The sequence below is a fragment of the Adiantum capillus-veneris genome, chromosome 8, assembly GCF_014529385.1.
Source record: "Adiantum capillus-veneris isolate H3 chromosome 8, ASM1452938v2, whole genome shotgun sequence".
In the NCBI taxonomy this organism is placed as follows: domain Eukaryota; kingdom Viridiplantae; phylum Streptophyta; class Polypodiopsida; order Polypodiales; family Pteridaceae; genus Adiantum; species Adiantum capillus-veneris.
Window position 1 is genome coordinate 44,354,884 of NC_140938.1, and position 24,676 is coordinate 44,379,559.

A 24,676-nucleotide genomic window follows, 5' to 3' on the forward strand; every position below is an offset into this window, starting at 1 on the left:
GTGCTAATGACATGGAGTTTGGCAGCACTCATTGAGTTAGTCATGGTGCTGTTAAATTTGCATATAGACACATGCAAGTGTGTATGTAGGTGGACTCTAAAGTCTGCTGTGATGCCTGCGCCACGTATGTAGTCTAAAGAAATCAATGATCTCCCTCTGTGAGTGTCTCTTATTGTCTGGTAGCTCCTTAAAAAATAGTCCAAGACATCGTTGATCTTGGTATCTCATAACTTTGGCGAGTGGTCCAAAACCCTTTTTGAATAGGCAGTGGAAGCAAGGGTTTGAGGGTAAGAGAGGCCATGCTGCCGCCGAAGGCAGCGCCGTTTATACTAGTTATATTAAACTGCACAAAGAGTGTACCCACAGGATAAGCTCACCTTTGGCTGCCCATTGCTGAGGCAAAATTTGAATGCAGATCGTTAAGGCCTTGCGTTAGAAACTGTCGATCTCGGGATTGTTCCAACGACATTACTCGTCTTCTCCCTGTCTGTCCGACATTCTGCAACTGAGTAGTGGTGGGAAGATGGACATTGTTTCTCAGCTACAAGATCAAGTGAACAAGATAGCCTTTCTGGCCTGTAACACGGTAGGACCCCTGCAGAGGGATGCGCCCTCTTCTCGCCTCTCCCAGCACTACCCTGAACCCCCTCCCCCTCCTTCTTCTGCCGACGGCCTTCCCTCTATCTCTGACCCCAAAGCCATGGCCGCTGCACTTGTTCAAGCTGCAAAAGAGGTTTGTGTATGTATTTATTTGTTCAGTTGTTGTGTGTAAAGGTTCGAGCTGAGAGAGAGAGAGAGAGAGAGAGAGAGAGAGAGAGAAAAGAAGAAGAAGAGGAAGAAGAAGAAGAAGAAGAGAAGAGTTTTAACGTGGTAGGAAACTATCCCAAGAGACCTTAAAGATGTATCCGACAAGGAGTTGAATGTGTGTGTGTGAGAGAGAGAGAGAGAGAGAGAGAGATGTCCTAGTGAGGGTAAAGTAGGCCTATTGGACAAATTGCATACATATATTGTTAGCGCGCCAGCTCTTCTCCCTTGGTGGTGCGTCAGTGTAACAGGGAACGGGCGGATCAGAGCCCAAATGTTCCGAAACGGCGTTCCGAACGAGTCCCGTTCTTGAAACGGAGTCTGGAACGGAACACCGCTCCGTAAAAAAGGGTAATTGGAACGGTGTTTCGGAACGGAGGACGGAACGGGCAAAAGTAGGCATTTAAGGGTAGAAAGGTAGGCATTTGGGGCTGTTTGGGGACATATTTGGGGCAGTTTGAGGGTAGATTTGGGGGCAATTTTGGGGTTGTTTAGGAGTTGATTTGGGACTAAGCTGAATGGAGGTAATTCAAGCCTTACTTGAGTGGACCGTTCTGGCCACGTTCCCGTTTCGGGCCCCCCTCCTCCTCCCCGTTCCCGTCCCGTTCCGAACAGTCCCATTCCCGTTCCCCGTTCCCGTTTCGGGTAACTATGTGATGCGTGTCAATTGTCAATATGGCTACCGTTGCTATGCCGCCTATGGTGGTTTTGTGCATCGTTGCTTCGCCCTCGATGACCGTCCGCACAACCGGTTCTTCTGCTCTTCGGGGGTCGGGGATTTGTCTTTTTTTGGGGGCTTTCTTCTTCTTCTTTCTCGTTTCTCCTGGGGTGCGGTGCTTGCAATAGGTTCTTCGGTGTGGTGTTTTCCTTCCATGACAACAATTTGATGGGTTTGGCTGTGATGAGAGCCCCCATTCCTGCTATTGAGCGGGATGTTTTCTCATATTGTTGTGGCTCTTCCTTCAACCATCCTCGTCGCTTGCCTTTGCTTGTTGGTGGTTGCCATGCTGGCTCTTTCAGTGTTGCTTTTTAGTGACTATCTGGCGGTTGAAATGCGGTCTCCTCGATTTTTCTTCATCCTTGATGGGCACCTTTCATGGTAGCAGTCTTGGTGATCCTCTTTAGCCTTTTCTCACCCATCATTCACCCTCTTGTGCAATGGTTGCCTCTCATCGCGTCCTTTGGATGCTGTCTAGAGCTTCTTAGTTATCTTCTTGGGTGGTTTTCGTCTTCACAGTAGTTCCGAGGTGCCTTTCTTTTTGAGGCGCTTTGGTGGATACCCTCTACCTCTCCCTCTCCCTCTCCCTCCTTTTTCATCAGTAGTTGCTAGGGCCCTTTTTACCCTCACTAGGGGGTTATCCGTGTAGCGTTTTTTTCAGTAGTTCATATTTTTGGCCATTGGCCTTGTATTTGCCTACGGGCCAGTGTTACCGGGGAACGCGTTCCGCAGGCCCTAGAAGGCCGGAACGCCGTTCCCTCCCCCTCTGCAAAGCTGGAACGCCCCGGAACGTTTTGCCGTTCCGGGTGACCACCTGATACGGAACGGCCTCGGAACGGCCAACTCTCAAAAATGGGAAGAAATAGGCAGTTTTTTGCAAATTTGCAATGAACATTAGGTGTTTTTTTAGTGTGCAAGGACTCAGAAATTAAAATGCACCCCCTCACACCCATTCCCTTCTCAAGCATTATTTGGGTGTTTTTTATGCCTCCCGTTCCGCGCCGTTCCCGTTTCGGACCCCTGGCCGTTCCCCCGTTCCGCGAGGGTCCCCGTCGCCGTTCCCGTTCCACGTTTCGGGTAACTCTGCTATGGGCGTCTCATGCACAATTTGTCCTTCCTCTTGGGGTCTCTATCTTATTGGCGGTTCCAACGGGGCTCAAGTAATAAAATGTTAGTTAAGGCGGGGGGGGGGAGAGAAATGAAATGAAATGTTATATTAACGTTTTCAAAAGGCCATAATGACCTATGAGACCCGAAAGTTACAAAGTGGTGGATCTGATACAAAGTCAGAGTAACAAAATAACCTAACAACAGTACAAAACAAAGATATATACTATGGGGAGAGAGAGAGAGAGAGAGAGCGAGAGAGCTAGTCAAGGATCAAGCCCACATCACATGGCATTATGCACCTCCCCAATGGCCGTACATACCACCTTGACGTCTACATAGCCTACACATTTTTACCTCGCTTTTGTACTTCCTCTAGGTGTTTGGCCATTGAGCATCCTAATGGTCTCTTTTGTACACAGAATGCAGTCCCATTGCGTGCGTGCGTGTGTGTGTGTGTGTGTGTGAGAGGTAACGGAATTGCAATGGTGAAGATCTAGTTTTACACTTCCACAAAATCCTTTCCTTGTGTTAGTGATTTCTTTTTGCTTGAATGATGGTTCCTTTTACTTTCCCCTGAAGAGAGGGGTTGAGAGAATGCAGTAGAGATGTGTAAAGGGCGAGAGAGAGGGAGAGAAGAGAAGAGACACCGGATAGGGTCCTAATCAACCCTCTCAAGGGTCAGCCCCCCACACCGTTGCCGATGTGGTATTTTTTTATATTTGCGTAAATGGAATGTACACAATATGCAATACCTCAAGCGTAGACTCTATCGAATGAATAGGGATATTTACGAAGATTGGATACCAAAAACTTGTCAACACTACTCAAAAGGAGGTGGAAACTCAAAGGCTTTACAATATATGTATGCTAAAACATGAATCAATAATAAGTTAATTGTTCACCTGTCAATCACCACTGTACATTGACACCTCCATCTCAAGTTGTCCTCTCTCTAAGTCAATCTTGGCATATGCATACTAGTATGGAAACGATAACATGTTGGAAAGCAAGAATTTAGATTTCTTAACTTGTGAAACATTGCTAATGAAGCATGATATACTCAACATCCCCAAGTGATGCCATCTTGACAGTGTCTTTATTGCTCAAGGTTCCTTTTAGTTCTTAGGGAAAGAGAGAGCTTTCCATCTTATGGAGAGTGCTATGATCACGACAAAAGTGAGTGGATTGTGCGTGCAAGTGCATGAGACTGAGAGAAGGAGAGAGAAGAGATACGACACCGAGAGGTTGTAAAACCCTCCTCCGAAGGCCCCACTCTCGTCGGCGAGAGTGGTCTACTTTGATTGCACAAAGGTGTACAATGCGAATGCAATGGACTGATGCAACTTGGACTATGCCGATGACGAAGATGGTGGTGACGACGATGACTCGATGGCTGAAATCTGTAGGCTTCTATCTGCTGTTTTTCGGGACTGTTTCGGTGGCTGAAAATGACTATTTTGGCTGCGTTTTTATGGCTGAAAATGAGGGATCATCTGCAACCAATTTGGGGTGAATCTGCTACTTTGCTAACTGCTGAAAACGCTGTGGTCTGATACAGATTAGGGCGGAAATTAAAAACGCTGATGGGTCCTGCTGCTAGCCAAAAACGCTAGGCTGATCTGAATCTGCAATCCAAAAACGCTGATTGGGCTGATTTGGGAAAACGCTAGGGAAGCTGATGAATCTGCTAGCGATGGCAGGGATCTGCAAACGCTAGGGTGCTGATGATTGATGGCGATGGCCTGCTGTGGAAGGGAGCGCCAAGGATGGGGTGAGGATGCAAAAACGCTAGAGGGTCATGAGGGGGTACTGCTGAGAAGTTGCCTGTTGAGCGGGAAGCTCCTGCTGCCTCTTCTGCCAGAAAGTGCTAACTTGGGTTTGCTTATATATTAACTTCGCAAAATTGCCCTACCTACTTTTGTTGGAAAGTCACTTAAAAATAATAAGTGAAAATACCAATAAATAGGAAAATAGGCTAAATGCACTGGAAAATTCCCCTAACTGGTGCTAATGGATTCTGATGGGAATTCCGATGATCATGATGTGTGCAACCGGAGGATATGCATCTATGCTAAGTGACTGGGCATGCACGGTCTACGAATAGACTCACAAAAGTGCCATATCACTGCTAATCTAAACTGACTGAACTGACTGAACCCTGCTGTGGTGTAGCTTGTCCACGGACACATAGGGTTGGGATGTGTCACGTGACATCCCCTTCTTTTCAAAGTGAGGTACTGGTACCGAACTGTATGGCGTCGAGGGAGATCGCCAATAGCATCCGGAATCTTGGAAGGGACTCTTCGCCGGCCCACTCTGATGTGTGGGTCGTGCGGTACTTGAACTTCATAAAGGTCTGCAATGCTTGCTTCTTTGGGCCGCGCCGAAAGCGACAGAAAGTCTTCTGTGGCTCCTTCAATGCTTCAACTTCGTCGAGAGTCATGCTTCTTTCTCCTTCAAGAATCTCCATGGCTGAAAATTCCTGAAACCATTTCCAACACAAAACCATGAACATACCCATTCCATGTAAAGTGAAGGAAAAAAATATTGTCTTCTCTAAAGACTGTGTATGCAATGTAGATGAACATAGAGACGGAGTGACAACCCGTTCATCAAACACATGCAAACAATGCGATCGAATCTTTTCTGTTTGATCGAAATCAATCAACTGTGGCAAATCACAATGGAAATGCCCATGCTTGGTGCTTATACAATCATGTGCTCGTTCAGAAACTGTGTCATACCAAGGAAGAGACATAGAATGTGACTGCTTGATATACAAACTTGTCAACTTTTCATGAAGAATCCACATACATTCGTGCTCATCCATGAGAGAGGAGAAACAACAAATCTTCTAGTGAAGGTAGTCTATTGAATTGCAAACAACATATCGAGGCACTTCTCTGTGATGAGAGCGTCCATACCGGGACGAAAGCCAGAGACCTTGATAGGAGATCTCAGACCGACTTCGAGGCGGGCTCTCTCAACAAGGGAGGAATTGATCACATCATGCATACTACCTGGGTCAAACAATATGACAAAACGGTGCCCCGACGTACGACCATAACATTTAATGAGAGAATCATCAATGAGAGGGTCCTGAGAAACTCAATGAGAGGGTCCTGAGAAACTGTGGGCACAATCGTGTTATCATTCATTGCATTGACAGATGTAGTGGGTGCTGTGGGTTCTTTAGATTCATTCGATTCAAGCTTAGGACTTGTTCGTTTTATGTGACCCTTAATGTGACAATGAAAACAACGACCTTCCTTAGAATAAGTGCTTTGTTTTTCCGAAGTCATGTATCCTCCTACAATTCCTTGTGCTACCTTTTCATCTGGAGTAAGCTTAGGTTTAGCAGTTGTGTTAGCCTTACCCTTAGATTCATTGGAAGAATTCTTTGATGAGATACTGTTGGAAGATTGGTGAGAAGAGTTATCATTCTTACCATTCTTACCATTCTTACCGTTCTGCGGGTTCTGAGAAGTCTGCGAGGTACTTGTGGAAGTCTTGTTCTCCTTAGGCTTTCCCTTGTTGTGCTTCATCTCCTGTGCGAGAGCAATCGCTAGCGCCTTGTTGACATCGATTGGATCGAATACCTCGACATCGTACTTGATATACTCGTCCAATCCAAAGAGAAAAGCCTCTTTGCGCTCATCATCCGACATGCGTAATTGGGTACCTAGCTGCAAAACACGATTAGAAAAAGACATAACTGGCATACCATGTTGCTTGAGAGCGCGCCAATCGTCCTTCAATCGTGCAAGGTACTGAGGTGGCATAAACCACGCCTTGAGCTTGTCTTGGAAATCAGCTTAACTAAAAGAGGGACGTGAAATCGTCGGCTGCCTCTAGGTGCGCGGCTAGCTGTGCCTCTTGCCATGCGTGGTACCAATTGATGGCATCACCGGCAAGATACATAGCTACCGTCAAAAGTTTGCTATTTCCTATCTTCTTAGTTGTCGCAAAATAAGCATTAAATTGATGCAACCAAGAATGAATAACTGTAGCATCCATCTTACCGTCATACTTACTGAAAGTCAACTTTTCTGTAACTGGATGGTTGGAATCCGCATCGTGGCTTGCGCCACTTGACGAACTCCCACGATCTTTGGGTGGTTCGGTCTTCGAGGCTAGGATGTGGGAAATAAATTCTTGATGACGAATCTCCCTTTGAGCCTCTCGTTCATCGCGCTCGCGTTCGAAAGCAAGTCGATGTTCTTCTTGTTTTGCGGCAAGAGCAATGCGCTCACGTTCCTGAGCAAGTCGATTTTCTTCTTGTTTTGCGGCAAGAGCAATGCGCTCACGTTCCTGAGCAAGGCGCTCACGGTCCTGAGCAAGGCGACTTGCTTCTTGTCTATCCATCATGGCCATCATATGCTTGACCATTGTCTCCATAGGGTTTGGTGCACTTGGTGGCGTAGATGGCGAAGGGGGAGGGTTGAAGAAATCATCTCCGGGTGGGGACGAGTCTTCGTCGCCTCTCTCATGCTCATCACCTGTATGCGAAGTATCCATTCCGCTTCGGGTGACGACCATGCACTATGATCTTGGGGTCTTAAGCTCGCGAGGAACTTGGGTTCTTGAGGGTCTTGAGGTTCTTGAGGTCCTTGATTTGTGAGAATCTTGGGTTCTTGAGGTTCTTGAGTCTTGAGGGTCTTGGGTTCTTGGGGTTCTTGAGGTTTTCTTTCGCTTGCAAATCGCGTTGGAGAAGGATCTTCTCTTCACCCGAGTTCTACTCTTTTCTGCGGGCGGCTCCCTTGGCGGCCTTGCGCTCACACCAAGGTTGCTTTTTTCCACTTCACGTCGATTGGCCGGCCGCTAAGTGCACGGTCCGCTCTCAATGAGTGAAAAGAGACACAAGGGGAGGTTGGACAAGCCCTTCTTTCTTGGGATTCCTGTCACTCTTCAACAAAACACGATTAGGAATTGCCACGCCCAAGTAAACTTGGGTTCGTGCGATCGCAACAAGCAAAACAATTCTTGTGGTTCTTGTGGTTCTTTCCTTGAGTAATGCAGAATACTTCCAAAGCTCTGATACCAATGTTAGGTGCAGCGGAATGAATGTTGTATTTTCTCAAGATTAGTGATCTTTATTGCTCAAGGTTCCTTTTAGTTCTTAGGGAAAGAGAGAGCTTTCCGTCTTATGGAGAGTGCTATGATCACGACAAAAGTGAGTGGATTGTGCTTGCAAGTGAATGAGACTGAGAGAAGGAGAGAGAAGAGATACGACACCGAGAGGTTGTAAAACCCTCCTCCGAAGGCCCCACTCTCATCGGCGAGAATGGTCTACTTTGATTGCACAAAGGTGTACAATGCGAATGCAATGGATTGATGCAACTTGGACTATGCCGATGACGAAGACGGTGGTGACGACGATGACTCGATGGCTGAAATGTGTAGGCTTCTATCTGCTGTTTTTCGGGACTGTTTCGGTGGATGAAAATGACTGGTTTGGCGGCGTTTTTATGGCTGAAAATGAGGGATCATCTGCAACCAATTTGGGGTGAATCTGCTACTTTGCTAACTGCTGAAAACGCTGTGGTCTGATACAGATTAGGGCGGAAATCAAAAACGCTGATGGGTCCTGCTGCTAGCCAAAAACGCTAGGCTGATCTGAATCTGCAATCCAAAAACGCTGATTGGGCTGATTTGGGAAAACGCTAGGGAAACTGATGAATCTGCTGGTGATGGCAGGGATCTGCAAACGCTAGGGTGCTGATGATTGATGGCGATGGCCTGCTGTGGAAGGGAGCGCTAAGGATGGGGTGAGGATGCAAAAACGCTAGAGGGTCATGAGGGGGTACTGCTGAGAAGTTTCCTATTGAGTGGGAAGCTCCTACTGCCTCTGTTGGAATTAGGGTTCCAGAGAAACACATAGCTTGGAGAAGACGAAGGAAGCTCAAGGCACACAATAGAGAGTGTAGAACTTAGTGTGCAATGGAAAGATAGATAGCCCTAGAGTGATAGGCGTATATACAATGCTCGGGGGAAAAAACCTCCTAGAGAGGGAAAAAATGCCCCGGCGGTCCTAATGTGTTCACACACATCACTACCACATGTATATGGTAACAAATCCCCCCTGGAGTGATGCGGTGAACGAGAGCTGGCACATGAATAAAGGGAAGTGCCATGCCCTGAGGACATGATCAGTCCACAAAGGGGAGTAAGCCCAAAGCTTTGCGGAAAGCTTCAAGCTTCTCACGAGACAATGCCTTTGTGAAAAGATCTGCAGGGTTGTCCTGTGTTGGCACATAAGCCAAGCTGATCTCTCCTGCTGAGAGCCTCTCCCTGACATAGTGGTAATGCACCTCAATGTGCTTTGTGCGAGCATGAAAAACTGGGTTCCTCGCAACTGCCAATGCGCTCTGACTGTCAGTGTAGATAGTGTTGGCAGTGTCCTGTCCAACACCCAAATCAACCATAAGGCGTCTGAGCCATATACACTCAACCGTAGCTGTGAAGACTGCCCTGTACTCAGCCTCACAACTCGAAGTGGCCACCTTAGGTTGCTTCTTGCTCAACCATGATATACATGAACTGCCAAGCATGAAACAAAAACCACTTGTGGACACTCTCGTGTCAAAACAACCAGCCCAATCTGAGTCCGAAAAAGCATGTAAGTTTGGCGGCAATGATCTCCCCTTGGGATAAAACAAGCCAAGATGTAATGTGCCACTAAGGTAGTGGAAAATCCTCTTGACAGCCTGCCAATGCTTAGACCCTGGGCTATGCATAAATCTGTTGACCTGTAAGACTGCAAACTGAATATCCGGCCTCGTGTTGCATACATAAATGAGGCAGCCAACAACAGTTTGATAAAGAGTGACATCAGTAGGATCGCCAGCATCATGTAGACTCAACTTCAAACCTGTTTCCATGGGAGTGGCAATAGGTTTGCAATCCTCAAGTCCAAACTTACATAGCAATGTCTCTATGTAACTTTTCTGACACAAGGCAATACCACCATCACACTACTTAAACTGTATACCCAAGTAATGATGCAACAGCCCCAAATCTTTCATCTTGAAAGTAGCATTTAAATCAGCCTTAAATTCAACAATATGTCTCACACTTGGTCCAGTGATCAACAAATCATCAACATAAAGAACCACAATGAGAAGTACATCACCCTCACGCTTTACATACAATGTGCTTTCTGTTGGACTATTACGAAAGCCTCGTTTAACCAAATGAGTGTCAGCTTTCTCATACCAAGCACGAGGAGATTGCTTCAACCCATACAAAGCCTTCTTACATCTGCACACTTTGTCCTCTTGTCCTTTTATGACAAAACCGCGAGGCTGCGTTACATAAACTTCCTCAAATATGTCACCATTCAAGAAAGCAGTAACAATGTCTGATTGATGTACATCCCAACCAAAATGAGCTGCCAATGCACATAGAAAACGCACAGTAGTCATACGACAAGTGGAAGCAAAAGTCTCTTCATAATCAATGCCTTTTTGCTGTGCATAACCCTTTGCAACAAGTCGAGCCTTATGGCGATCGATCTCACCATTCGGCTTGCGTTTCAACTTGTAAACCCACTTCGTATTAATGGCCTTTTTGCCAGGAGGCAAATCACATAAAGTCCATGTGTCATTTTCTATAAGTGCATCATATTCTGATTGCATGGCAGCCATCCAATTGTTTGAATTCTGTGCTTCATCAAAAGACAGAGGCTTCTCAACATCATGTAAGCTAGACACAGCCAAAGCATAACAATCTGATGCATAAGATGCATGGCGAGAACCTGAACGAGTACGACTAGACAAAGGTGCATCCAATTTACTGTCATGCAAAGTGTGCACCAGCCATTTTGGCATACGGCTAGCCTGTTGATTTTCAGCCCTTTCCTCATCAAGTACATCATGTACATCTGCATCAGTAATAGGCTGATCTAGAACATTTTCAGAAATCCCCATAGGCTGTACATTTGCCTCATTGGAACTTACATTCGTATTTCCACCACTGAAAAGAGGCAACAAAGTGTCATAAATGTCCTGTGAGCTTACATTACTGTCTCTAGTATATGACAACAAGGGCTGAACAGAATCTTCCACAAACACTACATCCCGAGAAACCAGAATACGTTTTGTTTGCGGATGATACAACTTGTAACCTTTGCTTTCAGCACTATAACCAACAAAAATACATTTGATAGCCTTATCCAATTTTCTGCGCTGCACTTGTGGCACCAAAGCATATGCCAAACAACCAAAAACATGCATGTGCTCAATAGAAGGCTTTCTATCATGCCATGCTTCATATGGAGTAATAGACTGCAAAGCTTTCGTAGGACACCTGTTAAGTTCATAAGTGGCACACATGATGGCCTCAAGCCAAAAAGAATGCGGCAAAGCTTGACTTTTGACCATACATCGTGCCATTTCCGTCAGTGACCTGTTTTTCCTCTCAGCAACACCATTTTGCTGAGGTGTATAAGGCACTGTACATTGGTGTTTTATCCCACGACTAGCCAGAAATGCATTAAATTCAAGAGACATATACTCCCTCCCTGGATCGGAATGGAGGGTGCCCATAGTACATTTCGAGACATTTTCAGCCATAGCTAGAAATTGTTTGAAGCACATAAAAACTTCGGAGTTTGCTTTAAGCGGAAATACCCATGCATGCTTGGAGTAATCATCAATGAAAGTCACGAAGTACAGGTAATTGCCCAAGGACGAAGTTTGCATGGGCCCACAAACATCACTATGCACAAGCTGCAACTTGCATGTGGCCCGAACTAAACCATCCTTTGGAAACTTAGAACGTTGCATCTTACCCAAAATACAGCCTTCACAAACATGTTTGACAGGTGCTTCAAGAGGCGGCAAAGAAGCATCCATATCAGATTTTTTGAAACGCAGCAAACTGGCAAAACGTGCATGCCAAAGTTTTGCATCTGAAATAGCCCTTGAATTTGCAACAGCATTTCCAAAATTTTGTCCACACTTGTCATACAAAGTGAGCTTATATAGCCCACGGCCCAAAAGGGCAGATGCAACAATTTCATCACCAAAACTGAGATCATGAACTGTACATCTGTCATCCACAAATTTGACTACAAGTCCGAGTCTAGCAAGTGTGGATAGAGACAAGAGATTCTTCTTGATCCCAGGTAGATAAAGTGCATCAACAAGTGTCAAGGAACTGCCATTTGCAGCAGTAAGCACAATCTTTCCAACTCCCTAAACCGGATAAGAGGCATTGTTGGCACAAGTGACAGAATTCCCATGAGGGACAGACTCGAGAGACGTAAACAATTTACGATGTGAGGTAATGTGCTTTGTCGCACCACTGTCGAAATACCACACATGTGAATCTGTAGCAACTGACAAGCATGCATCATGGACAACAGGATTGTAAGTGCACTCTGTACTAAAAGCCCATTCTGCATCAACATCAGCATTACAGTCTCCTTTCACAGAAGACTCAACAATGGCTGCATTTGTAGTGGAACCAGCATTTGCAGTGGAACGATCCTCTTTCTTCGTAGCCTCTTTGGCCTTCAACTTAGGACACGCCTTGATCAAGTGATCATTAGCTTTACAATAATGGCAACGCATCTTCTTTTTGCCCTTATCACCAGAATTGCCAGACGAAGTGCTGCCAGCCGAAGCATTAGGAAAACAGAAGTTTTGCCACTCTCGCAGCAGAACCATAAGAAGTGATTGCATTGCTGTTACCACCTTTTGTTTGAGAAACAATAAAAGCCTGTTCAACTGCACGCTGCCTAGTCCCGTTTTTTCTGGAAAGTGACTCTTGTAACAGCAATGTGCATAATACATCAAACTTGACAGCTTCTGGATTTCCTTGGGTCATAAGTCTCCAAGTACTAGCAAAAGTCTGGTAAGAATCTGGTAAGGCATCAAGAACAGTCTGCACAAGGGAACTGTCTGAAATGACTTCACCTACAGAAATAAGTTGCTCATTGATATCCTTGACACCAGCAAGGAAAGTGTCCATATCATCTTCCTCATGCATAATCTTCGACTCCAGCTCTGTACGCAGCAAAGCAATTTTAGCCTCATTGCGACTTGCATAAAGACCAGCCAAAATATCCCAAGCCTGTTTTGCAGATTTTGCTGAACGGATGTGAGAAACAATGGTGCGCTTCATAGACAACGCAATCAATGCATGAGCCTGCGCATCCTTAACATCCCAACGAGCTTGTTTTGTTGTAGGCAAAACAACTCTAACAACAGCAATCCTTGCAGCAAGACCTGCAACATCCTCAACATCGCCTACATCCTCAGAACCAGGACGTACATCAATGCCTTGCACAATGTTCCAGACACCCTTTGACACAAGAACATGTTGCATCATATAAGACCACATAGGGTAGTTGTCCCTATCCAACCTGTCCTCAGCAGCAAACATCTTGAACACATCTGTGTTGTTGTCAGCTATGGTAAATGCTGCACCTGATGTGAAAACTGCCCGAAAATAGGAGAAACGGAGCGGGAATAATACGTGCTATATAGCACAAACCGTAGAAGACTATAAGGCACCTGTTATGTAGAAAACGACACTGACAGAATTTCTCCACAAAATGACGAAATTGCCTGTGCGGACCTGCCTGTAGTGGAAACGGAGGCCGAAATGAGCCCAAATCGAAAATCTGAGCAGACCTACAAAGCTCGCCAAAGCTCACTGAAATCGGAGAAAGTGAGCAGGCGTGTACTGGAGCAATTGATGACTAAGTCCGGGATGACGCAACCTGCTCTGATATTAATTGTTGGAATTAGGGTTACAGAGAAACACACACAGCTTGGAGAAGACGAAGGAAGCTCAAGGCACACAATATAGAGTGTATAACTTAGTGTGCAATGGAAAGATAGATAGCCCTAGAGTGATGGGCGTATATACAATGCTCGGGGGAAAAAACCTCCTAAAGAGGGAAAAAATGCCCCGGCGGTCCTAATGTGTTTACACACATCACTACCACATGTATATGGTAACAGCCTCTTTTGCCAGAAAGTGCTAACTTGGGTTTGCTTATATATTAACTTAGCAAAATTGCCCTACCTACTTTTGTTGGAAAGTCACTTAAAAATAATAAGTGAAAATACCAATAAATAGTAAAATAGGCTAAATGCAGTGGAAAATTCCCCTAACTGATGCTAATGGATTCTGATGGGAATTTTGATGATCATGCTGTGTGCAACCGGAGGATATGCATCTATGCTAAGTGACTGGGCATGCACGGTCTACGAATAGACTCACAAAAGTGCCTTATCATTGCTAATCTAAACTGACTGAACTGACTGAACCCTGCTGTGGTGTAGCTTGTCCATGGACACATAGGGTTGGGATGTGTCACGTGACATAACTCCTCAAGACAAGGCACCTCCGGGGCTGATTTGATGCACCTTTGGACCCTTCTGGATGTGGGATTGCAGATGGCCACCAAGAGGAAGATTTGGGGTTGAATTGCGCTCCTGATATGAGAGGAATGAAGGGCTGAAAGCTGGCTGCAAAAACGTAGATCTGCGACGTAAAGCACAGTAGATCTCTCGCGTAGAGCAGGGCTGAAAATGCAGATCTAGATGACATCGATGATGGGTAGCAATGGAGCACTCGATACCGGCGAGGGAATGGCCGAGGGGAGGCTCAATGGGCTGCCAAAGTACCGGACCGCATCTGGAATGGGCTATGTTAGCATATCTCACACCTTCCGCGATGGGATGGGTTGAGAGCTGAAAATGCTGGCTGATCTGATTGCAAAGCCAAGGGCTGCAAAAACACTGAGGGATCTGCAACTCTCTAGAATGTTAGGCTGGGCAAAAACGCTGGGGCTGATTCTGCTCCCTCTCTAGCGGTTCCTTAATCTGCTACTGTCACGTGCACAACTAACCCTTTGTGCATGTGGACAGGCTGTACCTACTTCTAGGTTTTAGGTCAGCCTAGGAAGTGTTCTGGCACCTATGTGAGCTTGTACGCATGACGTGCATGTCCAGGCACTTAGAGTAGGTGCACACCCTCTGATTGCACAACCCATTAGCATTAGCATCAGTACCTAGCACCAAGCATGAACATTTTTTTACCGCAAGCGACCGTTTTTGGATCTGCACGGGAACCACCTTTTATAGGCTTTCATTTAATTAAAATGACCTTTCAAATTCCCAAATCGTGGGGACATAATGGAGGCTGCTTGACCTAGTCAATTGCACCTATATATGCAGGCCCTTGGGTGCTAGAGAAAGGCAGAGGAGCAGTGAAAGGAGCCTCTCCAGAACCAACAGTACCAAGCACTTGGTGGACCAACACCAACGTTTTTCAGCCCAAACACCAGCATTTTCCAGATCAGCCACCAGCGTTTTTCAGATCAGCACTCAGTACCTGTTCCGCAGCAGATCCTGAGCAGTCAGCCCATAGCATTGTCGCGGTCGCAGTCCTCGCCGTATTCCCTTCAGCGTTTTCAGTTTTCAGCCCTCAGAACAGTCAGCGTTTTTCAGTTTTCAGCCATTATTGTCATCGAGGACTGGAGATCAGCCCTTAGCCTCGCCGCACTTGCAGAATCCCATCAGCATCCCTAGCGTTTTCAGCTTTCAGCCCATTAGCCTCGTAGTCTCAACCTTGACGGCAAGCATCATCATCGTCGCCGTCATCGTCATGGTTGTCAAGCATCTCAGCATTTAGAACTATTGTACCAGACTTTGTGCAATCTGAAGCAAATACCTCTCTAGCAATAGAGAGGGGGGCCCTTGGAGGGGGGTTTGGGACCCCATCTGGTGTCAATCTTTTTCTTTTTCTCTCTATCACTCACATCACTTTCTCTCACAGTTTTCCTTTCTCTTTGTTTTGGTTCATTGCACAATCTCTCATTAAGTAAAGGAAGGCTCTCCCTTCCCTTTAGTAAAAGGAACCTTGAGTACGTATTGAGCACTCATCTTGAGCATACATTATCATTCACTTCCGCTGCACATTACATTGGTATGAGAGCTTTTTGGCAGTGTTCGGTATCATCACTCAAGGAAAGAAGCACAAAGAACCACATAAGTTTTTTTCGCTTCTTGTGATCGCACGTAACCCAAGACCACTTGGGCGTGTCAATCTCTAATCTGTGTTGTTGAAGAGTGGGAGGTAACCTAGAAAAGAAGGGCTTGTCCAGCCTCCCCTCGTTCCTCTTTTCCACTCATTGAGAGAGGACCTTGCACTTGACGGCAGGCCAATCGACATGAGGTGGGAAAAAGCAACCTTGGTGGGAGCGCACGGCTGCCAAGGGGTGCACCCGCAGGAAGGAGGTGAGATTGGGTAAGAGAAAAACCTTCTTAAACGCAGATTGCAAGCAATATCAAGTACCCAAGTACCAAGAACCCAAGTACCCAAGAACCCCAAGTACTTGAGTACCCCAAGAACCCGAGTACCCAAGTCATAGTTACAGGGGACGGGGCTTAGGGGCAGGGGACGGCCGTAACTGGGTTGGGGATGGGCTGGATGGCTGGGAACGTCCAACTGGGCGCAAGACGGAAAATGGCCTACAGGGAACGGTCAAATTTTTAGTCGTTTGAAACGGTCAGCAAGGCAGCCCAATGTCTATTTTTGGGGGCAGGCTATAAAAGCACCCTTTGGGTCTCTTCAGGATTGGCAATTGCTCAAGGCTCAAGCCTCTCCTCTCTATGGTCTACCTTTGGCAACTCTACCCTTGAGTCTCTCTACCCTTGAGTCTCTCTATGCTCAAGCTCTATGTAACAAACTGTTGACGTGTCAAAGCCTAAAGAATGGAGCCAACTTACAGATGTGGCCGAGGGGCCTAAACCCTAAGAAGAACAAGTAACAGAAGAAGTCCTACCAACATATGGGGACCCCGTTCGATGGGGCCCCAAGTGACATAAAGGAAGAAAATAAAGCAGGATCTAGACACATGCAAAAATTGATGATGTGGCAGATTTCCGAAAATTGCGCTGGCATGATGACATGGCAGGATGTACGGATTTTCGCATTTTGCACTGGCTGATGATGCGGCAGGCTGTACGGATTTCCGTAAATTACGTTGGCAGCTTTTGGCATTGCTTTTTGGACTAGAAGCTTTTGAGTTTTAAAGGCTTTTTACTGTAATTGCTTCAGGCCAAGGGCCTTTAAATATGAGGCTAGGGCTCATTCTCTGGCATGCTTCCTGGAGAAGGTGCAGAGTCTCAAGTACCAGCTTGTACTGTGTTGATGCAATATAAAGAAATATTGAAAGGGGCGCCAAGGTTTGGGGCCAATACTCTCTCTGGGGTGGAATTCCGCCACTCTGTATCGCGTGTCGTCTCTGTCTTCAGTTCAGTTGTTATTAAAGTGCTAAAAGTCTGTTCAGTCTGTTCTTTTCTATTGGCACGTGGTGCCCGTCTTGTGACAGTGGTATCAGAGCATCAGGCATGTGCTTTTCTGAAAGCATACCGGTCCTACAAAAGAGCAGACAGAGCTATTGGAATTTTATTTGAGGTATCTTTGCCCTCCAACCCGGACCCTCCAACCCGGACTTATTAGCCACTCCCACCCTTACTTCATCGCGCATCGGGCGCGCTCCCGTCTTCACCGCTCATGTCTTACAGGGCATAAGCCATTAAGATCACTTGCAAGAGAAGGATCCAAGATTTGTTTCGAGTTGCTGTTTTTCCCAGAGATAGTGCCATGCATATGTTGATGTCTACAGCTTGTCAGCTACCAAGCCGCACACTTCCAAGGACTTGGCAAGCTTTCAAGAAAATTTTTACCTGAAGTTATATGGTTTCTGACATCGTCCTTCGGAGTGCAACTTCTGGCAGAGTGGGAAATCTTGAAATGCTTGCCATGGAAACCCTAGCAGATTTATATCTTGAAATTTCTCGACATCTCTCAATAGATGTCTCTTCTTGAATTGATAACCTTGGAGGTTAGGTGCGATTGCTATGTCTTGGGACTACCATCGCCCCCAGACGAACACTGTCTGTCCAAGAGCTGATGGACCATGCTGTGGTTCTCTACGACCTTATGGAAGGAACCTAACCCTAATTTTTGATGCAGGTTTCGGGATGGAAAGTCAGTCGACTTTTCAAGCTCGACTGATGTCGAGATTGCTTTTTAAGTTTGAGTTCTGTTTGATCTTGTTTGGTGATCCTGTTTGGAATTTGTTTGAAATGGATGGTATCTGTTTTGAACCTGTTTTGGTGCCGATTTGAGTTGTTTGACTCTGGTTTGATACTGGTTTCAATGATTGGTGATTTTACTCCCGGATGGAGAAGTGAGAAATACTGTTTTGGTATTGTTTGAACCTCGGAACGACGCAGGATGATGCTTGGGGAGCGTTTCGTTGTATGTTTGAAAACCTCGGAACGACGTAGGCCGATGCTTGGGGAGCGTTTCGTTGTATGCTAGAAAACCTCTAAACGACACAGGCCGATGCTTGGGGAGCGTTTGGTTGTATGCTTGAACCTCCAAGCGACGCAGACTGCGGTCTGGGGAGCGTTTGGTTGTACAGTCCTCTGAGCTCATGGCCCGGACCTTTTTAGGTTATTTGCGGGGGGAGGTGACGAGGTAGTCGTTGAGTAGCTTCATACCGTAGACCGTTTGTGTCGGGGGAGTGCTCAACGGCGCTGTTTGTTGTGTCTTGTAACATGCATATGTAAGCATTTGTGTTGCATTGTGATGTGCCAATTACTGAATATTCCTAATTGGATGAGATTGCCTGGGTATGTAATTTTAGTGCATCAAGACACTCGTGGAAGATCAGTACGGTCTGGGTGTGATGGCTAATTTTACTACGCCGGAATATCAAGAGTTAAGAAGCTAACTCCTTGATCAAAAGAGCAGAAAGGAGAAGCTAACTCCTTGATCAAAACAGCCGAAAGGAGAAGCTAACTCCTTGATCAAAAGAGCAGGAGAAGTTAACTCCTTGATCAAAACAACTGAAAGAAGAAGCCAACTCCTTGATCAAAAGAGCAGAAAGGAGAAGCTAACTCCTTAATAAAAAGAGCAAATTGATTGTCCCTCGGAAATTTTTTTGAGCTAACTTGAGTTGTTTTGCAGATATGCTGTAATTGTGGACGATTACTCTCTTTCAAGAAGGGGAGATGTAACAAACTGCTGACGTGTCAAAGCCTAAAGAATGGAGACAACTTACAGATGTGGCCGAGGGGCCTAAACCCTAAGAAGAACAAGTAACAGAAGAAGTCCTACCAAGTTATGGGGACTCCATTCGATGGGGCCCCAAGTGACATAAAGGAAGAAAATAAAGCAGGATCTGGACACACGCAAAAACTGATGACGTGGTAGATTTCTGAAAATTAAGCTGGCATGATGACGTGGCAGGCTGTACGAATTTTCGTGTTTTCCGCTGGCAGATGACGTGTATGGATTTCTGTAAATTACGCTGGCAGTCTTTGGCATTGCTTTTTGGACCAGAAGCTTTTGAGTTTTAAAGGCTTTTTACTGTAACTGCTCTTCAGGCCAAGGGCCTTTAAATATGAGGCTAGGGCCATAGTAACAGGGAATGGCTGTTTTCAGGTCTCCGTTCCCCGTTCCCATTCCAAGCTCCCGTTCCGAATCCCCGTTCCGTGTTTCAAACGTGAGTACCTGTAACGGGGAATGGCATTTTGTTCGGTGTTCCCGTTCCGCGTTCCCGTTCCGGTTTCCCGTTCCTGGTAACTATGGCTAGGGCTCATTCTCTGGCATGCTTCTTGGAGAAGGTGCAGAGTCTCGAGTACCGGCTTGTACTGTTGATGTAATATAAAGACATACCGAAAGGGGCGCCAAGGTTTGGGGCCAATACTCTCTGGGGTGGAATTCCGCCACTCCGTGTCGTGTGTCGTCTCTGTCTTCAGTTCAGTTGTTATTAAAGTGCTAAAAGTCTGTTCAGTCTGTTCTTTTCTATTGGCACGTGGTGCCCGTCTTGTGACACTCTACCCTTGAGTCTCTCTATCCACTCTCTCCCTCCTCTACCCTCTCAACTTTGAAGCTCTCCTCTACTCTCTCTCCACCATCATGTCATCTCAAGTTAACTCCACTTCTTAGGCCGGCTCTTCTCGAAGGAGGCCCGCCGTGCAAACATGGTCGTGGTGGGATGAAGTCGACTCTACCACGTGTGGTCAAGGTGGCGGTGCAAAACCATGGACATGCAAGCTATGCTCGTACAAGAGAACGGGTGGTGCAAACAAAGTGCGAGCCCATCTTCTTCATGAACCCGGTCACGAGGTGAAGTTTTACCCATGCATTACTCCCAAGACGAGGTTGAAGCTTCTTAAGCTCGCGGTGTATGAGGTCGTGGAAGTGGCCGTGAGGGGCCGTTTTGTTGTCGTTGATTCCTACGCCACGGCGACACCGCAAGAGCAAAGGCAAGCCAACCTTGGCTCCACCTCTCAAGAGTTCAACACAAATGCATCTACATCGGGGGCTTCCATTGCGCATCACCAAAGCACCGTCAAAATTGAAATCCTAAATTGAAGGAGGAGGTGGATAGGTCGGTTGCCCGATTCTTCTTCCACGACCACATTGCCTTCCATGCTTCGCAGTGAGTTTCCATTGTGACTTATGGCATATGCACATTGCAATCTCCCATTTTGTATTTCATTATGGGGTCTCGACTCTCTATACTAACACAACATGCTCTATTTTGTGTCGATAGGTCTCCATACTTTCGAACCATGGTTACGAAAATAGGGGAATATGGCCCCTCTTATGTGCCACCTTCATTGGAGAGGCTTCGCACCACCCTCCTTGACAAAGAGAAGCTTGCCGTGGAGCAAGCGGCCCAACATTTTCTCTCACAATTTTCCATTCTCTTTGTTTTGGTCCATTGCACAATCTCTCACAATCTCTCATTAAGTAAAGAAAGGCTCTCCCTTCCCTTTAGTAAAAGGAACCTTTAGCACATATCGAGCACTCATCCTAACCATACACCATTATTCACTTCCGCTGTACATTACAGTTGCAAACACTGGCTTCATGCTCCCTTTATTGGTGAGGAATAGGCCTTATAAATTTATCAAGGCTTGGATAGGGCAAACTGTCCACCAGACCCAACAAATAAATCAATAAATTGATTTATTAATAAGTTTGGTCAGGGGGTTCCAGTTTGGGTGAAACTGTCGCACATCTGCCCACCCGGGAATCTGATGGATGAGGGGAATGGTTCGGTGAGTTTACCTTACTTAGAACTACATGCACGTCATGCTAGATGCCGACCGTAGTGTAATGACATCTGTCAAAACGCGAATACAAACCATTTATGCAAGAAGGTTCCAAAACTGGAAAACCTAACCTAATGGACTCGTCCAGACATGAAGGTCCTACGAACAGGCTCACAAAATTGTCAATACTAATCCTCCTAGGATTCTAGACACTCCTATCTAGAAAGAAGGGAAAAACTGACTTTGGAAGTCGATGAAGCATGTCCACGTGGCAATCGTGTGAAGGCTCCCATCCATCGGGGTGCTACTGGCTTGAGAGGCGTGAGCCACTGAGCTGGAACTGACTCTGAGATATCCTGGCACATGCTCTGCACCCCTCTCATGCCCTGTAGCTGGAGACCTTGCACCTCCTCTGACAAACCTGTGAAATCTAGCCAGTCACCTAAAGAGCGCGCTGGACCCGCTGCCATGGGACCCCAGGAAACATGAGGCCGACTACCAACCAAGTGGCCTCTCTGAGTGCTAACCATGGGGTTCCAGATGAGGGGCTGCCGTAGGCGCTCCTCCGTGCACGTAGGTTGTCTCTGCTCCAAGCCACGGCGCAAGAGCTCCCAAGATCGAAGCAAACTCACAGCGAAGCGGTCCTCCAGTCTCCTGCTCAAACCAACTCTGCGCATCTCTGTAAAGATCCATCTGGTCGAAGGTTGCCAAGGGCCTCCTGCTTGACGCACCCTAGCATGAAGCCGCTGTAGCAAGAACTCCTTCCAGGGCTCCTCACCTGGAAGAAGTCCTCTGACGATGAACTTCCCAAGAAGGACTCTGCGTTGCTGTGCTGGATCAATGATCCCAAGCCCTCCCTGTGAACAAGGAAGAGTGATGACCTGCCAAGCCACTTTGGCTCGGGCTATCTGAGTGTCACGTCCTGACCAAAGGAAGTTCTTGATCAGCCTCTCTACTTGGCTGATACAAGAACTCGAAAAGATCTAGCAAGAAGTGATGTACCACATAGTCGCCAACAACACCTGGTTGGCAACTACTACTCTGCCAGCCAAAGAAAGTCGTGCTGAGCTCCAATGTAACAACTTTCTCTTGATAGACAGGAGAAGGGGAGCAATCTGCTGCTAGGGAGACAAGTCCAAACCCACCTGACAGCCCAAGTACCGAACTGCAATCCCTGGGGGAATCCACCTAAAACCCTCTCCTGGCATCCAATCGGGCACGGGAGCACTACCAACCGAGAAAGCCACTGTCTTTCTCCAGTTGATCAGTGCGCCCGATGCACAATAGAAGGTCTCTAGAGCTTGCTCACACCTGTGAAGGTTGGCCTCCTGGCCATCTAAGTACAAGGCTGAGTCGTCGGCAAACTCAGCGTCCAGTAGCTCATCTCCCCGAATAGGGAGTGCTAAGCCCCGTAGACCAACCTGCTGCGACACCAAAAACCTGCTCATCGCCTCCGCATAGAACAGAAAGAGGAAGGGGGCAAGAGGACAGCCCTGTCTGACCGAGCGTGTAAGCATGAAGCGATCACCTCTACCTCCTGCCAAGAGTACCTGACTATGAGCCTGTCTGTACAAAGCTGACACCCCTCTGATCCAAGCATCTGAGAAGCCCATCTTGCGTAGAGTGCCCTCTAGAAAGTCCCAGTCAACTCTGTCGTATGCCTTCTCAAAATCGAGAAGAAGAATCACGAGGTTCTCACCATGGAGCCGTGCCAGGGCAGAAGCCTCGGAAAAAGTAAAGATGTTGTCAAGGATACTGCGTTCCTTGACAAAACCTGTCTGTCCCATGTATAAGGCTCTCTAGAAGTGGCTGAATCCTCAAACTCAGAGCCTTGGCAAGAATTTTGTAGGCTGAGTTGAGGATGGTGATGGGGCGCCACTGTCGAATCTCATCCAAGGAGCCACCCTCCTTGGAAATGAGGTAGATCAGGCCCTCACTCGTGCTGTTAGGCATCACTCCTGTGTGCGAAATGTACTGAAAAGCACTACAGAGATCTGGGCCAAGCAGGTCCCAGTACTCCAAGAAAAAACTACTCGAAGAAAAAACTGGGAGGCAATCCATCCTCACCTGGACAGCTACCACGGGGAAGGGCCCTAAGAGCTGTGTGCAGCTCCTCAAGCTGAAGTGGCAGCTCAAGCCTCTGACACATCTCCTCAGTCACAAGACAAGGCATCTGTGCCCAAACCTGCTCCCTGCATGCATCCTGACGCTCTGACTGGGACCCTGTAGACAGTAACTCACGGTAAAAGTCAGTAGCAATTGCACGCATATCCTTGGGCTCAGAAGCAACTGACCCGTCGGCCTCCTCAACTGACTGACCTTGGCATGCGAGTGCCGAGGTCCCACTACCTCAAAGAAAGCACCAGTCACTCTGTCGCCCACCTGTGTCCACTGAGATGCCTGTCGGTGGAAAGCAAACTCATGTCCCCTCTCCTCTGTGCTAGCAAGCTCCTGTCGAGCCTGCCTGTAACTGCTCCTCCAACCAAGGATTGTCTGGATGCTGCTCCTATATCCTCTGTAACGAAGCAATTGCCCGTCTGAGACGCTGCTCCTCCTCTCTCACTGCAGCCCGGCGAGTCAGAGACTCCTGGAGAAAAAAGCGGCTAATCTGGGCTAGGCCTGAGGCCACTCTGTCAGCAGGAGAATCTTGCCTGTCCAAGCTCTCTGTCCAGAGAGCCTCTACCCGCTATCTGAGTGCTGAGTCCAACAAGAACCTCTCTGGGATGCAAAGCATCGTGCTCCCACTCCTCTGCCTGTCTGCCATTGTGAGGATCAGTGGTGCATGGTCCAAGAAGGAGGTCCCTGCCAGAATGCCCACTGTCCCTCCCAAGTCACTGAAGTGGTCACTAGTGTAGAAGCGATCTGTCCGCGATAGATTCACTCCTCCCACTCTGCGGTTCCTACCGAGAGAAGGCAAGGCTGTCTGGGGGCCTCACAAAACCAGAGTGCTGCCAAACATCCGAAACCCTCAGAGTCATACAAAACCTCTCCCAAGCTGCGAGCTCAACTCCATGCACAGTAGCATGGCTACCACCAATCCTATCAGAAGGGTCCTCCAACATGTTGAAGTCCCCTCCTATGCACCAGTGTTCTGCCTGGCAGAGACTCAACTATCTGTGACCAAAACTCTGCACGAGCACTCGCCACATTGGGCGCATAGATGTTCAGGAACCCCACTAGGCCACCCTGAACCTGCATAGTAATCCACTGAGCCCTGCCTGGCACAATAATCCCTCTGCCCACAATGGCCTGTTGCAAAGAGTCCGCAATAGTCATACATACCCCACCCTGGATCCCTCCAGGTCCAAAAGCAGTTGACCAAAAAGCATCATATCGTCCACGTAAGAGCTGACCACAACATCTAATGCGGCTCTCACATAGATGGTGCTCCTGAAGCATAAGGAGATCAATCTCTCCTCCCACAAGGCAACGCTGAAGCTCCTGACGCAGTCGGCCCCGTCGACGCTGAAACTGGGGCCCACCTAGTCCCTGCACGTTCCATGAGACGATCCTCATGGGGAGCGAGAGAGAACAGATGCTGCTGCAGCAGCTAGACGGGCTATCTTTGAGGCTGGCTTGGATGGGGAGTAATCCGCATCCGAGCGTCCTCTAGATAGGCGTGACTGCAACGAGTGCCTGGCCCAAGCCCAAGCAGAGCAAGCCGTACGTAAAGCAACCTCCTCTGTCTAGGAGTCCTCATGAATGTATACATAGCATGGTAAGCACTGTGTATCGGCAAAGAAGTAAACCACAATGTGTCTACATCCTGCTGAGTCTGGAGGTGTCACCGCAAACTTGGCCAATGGCCACAAAGTCTGGACCATGTCTGTAACTCCTAGTTCTCCCATGTGGTGAGAGAACTCTAGGACCTGTGTGTGCAACCATCCGAACACTGAGTCGAGAGTCCACTCTGTCTGGTCCTTGCCGCAAAGGGGGAAGGAGA

The 24,676-nt window shown here is 47.2% G+C and overlaps 1 protein-coding gene across 1 annotated transcript in view; it reads left to right on the forward strand.

The window, feature by feature from the left end:
* Positions 1–295: 295 nt before the first annotated feature.
* Positions 296–24,676, forward strand: part of MED21 (mediator 21) — a 29,106-nt gene continuing 4,725 nt past the window's right edge. The window contains exon 1 of the mRNA XM_086518874.1: positions 296–733. Within this exon, the coding sequence (XP_086375000.1) occupies positions 524–733 (210 nt within the window). The 5' untranslated portion in view covers positions 296–523. The remainder of the gene's footprint in view (positions 734–24,676) is intronic.